The sequence below is a fragment of the Myotis brandtii genome, unplaced genomic scaffold (genome assembly GCF_000412655.1).
Source record: "Myotis brandtii unplaced genomic scaffold, ASM41265v1 scaffold1038, whole genome shotgun sequence".
Classification (NCBI taxonomy): domain Eukaryota; kingdom Metazoa; phylum Chordata; class Mammalia; order Chiroptera; family Vespertilionidae; genus Myotis; species Myotis brandtii.
In genome coordinates this window covers 952,231-956,451 of record NW_005353490.1, presented here as the reverse complement: position 1 = coordinate 956,451, position 4,221 = coordinate 952,231, and the positions used below count along the sequence as shown (strand labels likewise).

At 41.8% G+C, this 4,221-nt stretch overlaps 1 protein-coding gene across 1 annotated transcript in view; it reads left to right on the top strand.

Annotated features, from left to right (window-relative positions):
* Positions 1-3,351, top strand: part of CXCL9 (chemokine (C-X-C motif) ligand 9) — a 6,720-nt gene extending 3,369 nt beyond the window's left edge. The window contains exon 4 of the mRNA XM_005856642.2: positions 1,175-3,351. Within this exon, the coding sequence (XP_005856704.1) occupies positions 1,175-1,282 (108 nt within the window). The 3' untranslated portion in view covers positions 1,283-3,351. The remainder of the gene's footprint in view (positions 1-1,174) is intronic.
* Positions 3,352-4,221: the final 870 nt, after the last annotated feature.

Sequence of the window (4,221 nt, the reverse complement as noted above, 5' to 3'; positions counted from 1 at the left end):
CTTGCGCTGCCAGCAGTGGCAGCAGCAGAGGTGTGATGGGGCGTCGCCTTCCCCTGATCGCCAGGTCACCTCCCGCCCCTGAGGGCTCCTGGACTGTGAGAGGGGGAAGGCCAGGCTGAGGGACCACCCCCCTCCAGTGCATGAATTTTCATGCACTGGGCCTCTAGTATAATTATATTCCTGCATAGAGTATCACTTGTCTATTGCACCACTAGAATGTGGGTTCCATGAGCAAAGGGAGCTTATCTTTCTTATTTAACACAATGAATATGTATTTAAATGAATAGTAGACACTGAGAATAGAAAGGTAATAAGATAGTACCATCCTGCTATAGCAAATATTCTAACAATAAATTAAAGTACAATTTCAAATATTAAATAAAAATATGTACAAGAATCTTGAAGATTATAGAAGAAGGAATAAGTAATTTTTCTGAAGGGAGGGGCAGGGAGAAACTATTAAGGAAGACTTTTCATATCAGGTGACATTTGATTTAGGTCTTGAAGGATAAGTAGTTCACCAGGAGGGCAAGGACATCATGAAAGATAGAATCATGAGAGAGCTTGCTGTGTTCAGGGAGCCTCTAGTAATGTGGGTGGAGTTTGTATGGAGGGAATTAAGGGATTGAGGTAAAAGAGTAGACCAGGACAGAGTGGGAAGAATCCTGTATGACATGCTAAGGAATTATGTCTGAAGAGGGACACAGAATATGTAGTTGGGAGTGTAGCTTTTGGAGTCTGATAGACAGTGGTTCTGCCACATACTAGCTATGCAACTTTAGGCAAGTCGCACTCTCTGAGCCTCAGTCTCCCCATAGGTAAGAAGTAGATGATACTTAAGTAGAAGACTTAAGTATATATGTACTTTAACTTAGCAATTCTATCCTCCAACATCAGAAAGTTGTACTTGGGACAGTTAAGTCATAAGCAAGATTGGAGTGAGGGTAGTAATGAGCCAGGAGAATGGACAAGAGAAGACCAATTAGAAGGCTGTTGCCTCCTCCTCAAAGTGGGTGAAGTAGAAAGAATTAAAAGGAGCCCCTGTGAGAGTAAAGCACTTTAAACCTGTTTTGAGGATGAAGAAGGACCACAGTCTAGAGAGTTCAATTATAATATAAGAAAGGGAAAATGGTAAGATGAAGAAACAATGTCTTTCCCCCCCCCCTCTTTGCAGGTCAGCCAAAAGAAAAAGCAAAAGAAAGAGAAAAAAAAACATCAAAAAAAGCAGGGAATTCAAAAAGTTAAACGATCTCCACGTCCTCATCAAAAGAAGACTATGTAATTGACAGCTTTACCGACAAATATTTCCTGTTTAAAATGTTCTTTTTAATTATACTGAAATAATTCCAGCACCTTAATCCATAAGCTTGTTGATCTGACTAGAAATTATAAAGCATCATTATGAAATTGTAATTGAAGCTAAAAAGTAGCTTTTAAAATCCAAATGTTAAGAATTGTTAGAGCTATAGTTTGTCTTATTCTTCCACCTACAGCCAGCTGAATTTCATCATGTTTAAGAGCAGGATCTTAGTAACACCCACCTGTGGACAGATGGCCACACAACACCTCATACACAACAGCTGCCTGGGAGAGCAGCCTTAGGCTTCCCAGACCACAGCCTGCAGTTTCCGAGCGTATTCTGAGGCACATGTCAGCAAGTGCCAGCTTGTCAGCTTGCTGATAAGCCAAGCAGTTTGGAATTGAGCTGGACCTCACTAAGCTGCCATGGCCGTCAGCATCTGTATTTGAATCCGCCTACAGGCCTCACATGCAATGTATCTGAGAGGTAAATGCTGGTAGTTTCTGGGAACCAACACTGGAGAACACTAGCACTTAGCTTTCAGAACCTTCCATCTCACTTTTGAGGCCATGTGACTCCATCTTACCTGCCCAGGCTGTCCACTTTGTTTCTGTTGTTCCCCTTTGCCTCAGCCAAGCCAGTTCCTCACTGTCCGACCACAGTTCAGTGCCTGCCTCCTCTACTGTGCTGACCTGGGTCTACTCTCTTCTCATTATTTCCCCAACACCCCACAGGAATGCCTTCTCCCGCCCCCCCCCCCCGCCCCGCCCCTCATCTTCACTTTACCCAGGCTTCAAGATTCAATTCAATCCTGCCTCTTAAATAAAACCTTCTGGACACTCAGATTATCTTAAAACCCTATTTCACATGTGCTCCACACCACACAGGTGAGCACTTAATTATTTTCTAATTTTTGTGTGTGTGTTTTTCTATCTCTCCAGCTCCTTAAGGGCAGGAGCCAAGTTTATTTCCCTGAATCTGCCACCGTGCCTCATATACTGTGGGACTAGATTTTGAATGACTCCTTAATTGCAGTTGTTACACGTAGGAGGGAAGCCAGGCCATCCCCTCAGAGCAGGAGCTGGCTATCTGTAGCAAGATTCAATATTGAGTAACCCCTGGGTAAATTCATTATCTTCAGGCCATTATCCCTGAAAGCACCCGGGGTGATGCAACATCCTTGTCTTATGACAGGATGTTAACTTGGCCTCTTGAGCAGATAAGAAGGAAATGTTTAACCATTTATGGAAGTTCTGAACTGTTTTCATAAAATATACAGGGAACCTAGAATCACAGAATCTTACAAGGAGCTTTATAAATCAACCAGTGTCAAAACCTTCACCACCCCATGCAAATTCCTTCAGTACAATTCCTGACAAACCTCGGTTTTCTATGATATGACAAGAAAGCCACCAACATCCTTTTGAAAACTCATTTTAGGTAAATATGAATGTCCTTGTCATTAAACTTTTCTCAGAGTTGGTAAAATATTGTGATTACTGATTATTTCACCAGGTCTCCTGAAGAAAGGTGATGTTAAGATACCAAGAGCTGGAGGGAGCAGCAAATTCTGTTAGAGGAGACAAGACCAGTGCTCACATAGCTTCCGCAGGGCTTAGAAACTCTCTTAAAGAGGAGGTTTGGTGAACTGTGTAGGACAGGATGTCTTTTGCCAGAATTTAAACAAATGCCTTCTTGCAAATTTTGTTACTCCTTACCCAACAGATGATCTTCAGTGCTGCCCAGTGGTGATCCCACCCAAGCAATATCTGATCTAATCATGAAACTCTAGCTCCTTCCACGTACATCCTTGAAAAACCTAAACGTTCCCTAATTTGAGAGTTTGTGAACCAATTACTACACAACTCACAGGTAAAGTGTAGTGTATAACTAATAATCAGAAACCACATTTTATAACATATAAGTGCATGATATTCATCATTTACATATACATGTATACTCTCTAAGCAAATAATTAAGTTCAAAGCAGTATTGGCATATATACCTTATACTCTGAAATAATTTCTTTGTTAAAAGATGGTATCAATAAATGGACCATTAATCAGAAAACAAGTCTTGATTGTTTTAATGTCTTGAACTTACACTTCAACTATTGCATGCTTAACAGTAGTTCTCACATGTCTTTATTGATTTGCTTTCATCTCAGATAAAGGATAATGGAGATAAAGACATGGAAGCACCAGTGTCCTCATTCAGGGCTGTTGTGAGGAACAGGCCCAGCATAGATCTTGATGCTGAGGAAGCACTTAGTGTCAGTTCCACCCTTCTCTATTTACTTCTGCCGCGCCTTCCTCACAACAAAGGGTGTTCCACATCTCACACTCGGGGATGCTTCCAGGACTAAAAAAATATGTTGGAGAAGAGATTAAAAGCCTGACTGACCAGTTTTTCATATCTATATTTTTATACTCAAAGTCCAGGCTATCCTTGTCTCTTTCCTGGGCTACCATAATAGTTTCCCTGCTGCCCCTTTTCTTAAAGTTTAATTTTCCTTCCTTACCTCCATGCCAGCCAAAATGATATTCTCTCTCTCTCTCTCTCTCTCTCTCTCTCATATATTTTTATTTATTTCAGAGAGGAAGGGAGAGGGAGAGAGAGATAGAAACACTGTATAGCCCTAACCGTTTGGCTCAAGTGGATAGAGCGTCGGCCTGCAGACTGAAGGGTCCCAGGTTCGATTCTGGTCAAGGACATGTACCTTGGTTGCGGGCACATCCCCAGTAAGGAGGTGTGCAGGAGGCAGCTTATCGATGTTTCTCTCTCATCGATGTTTCTAACTCTCTATCCCTCTCCCTCCCTCTCTGTAAAAAATCAATATAATATATATATATATTTTTTAAAGAAACACTGTACACCCCCACACTGGGGATTGAGCCCACAACCCGGGCATATGCCCTTGG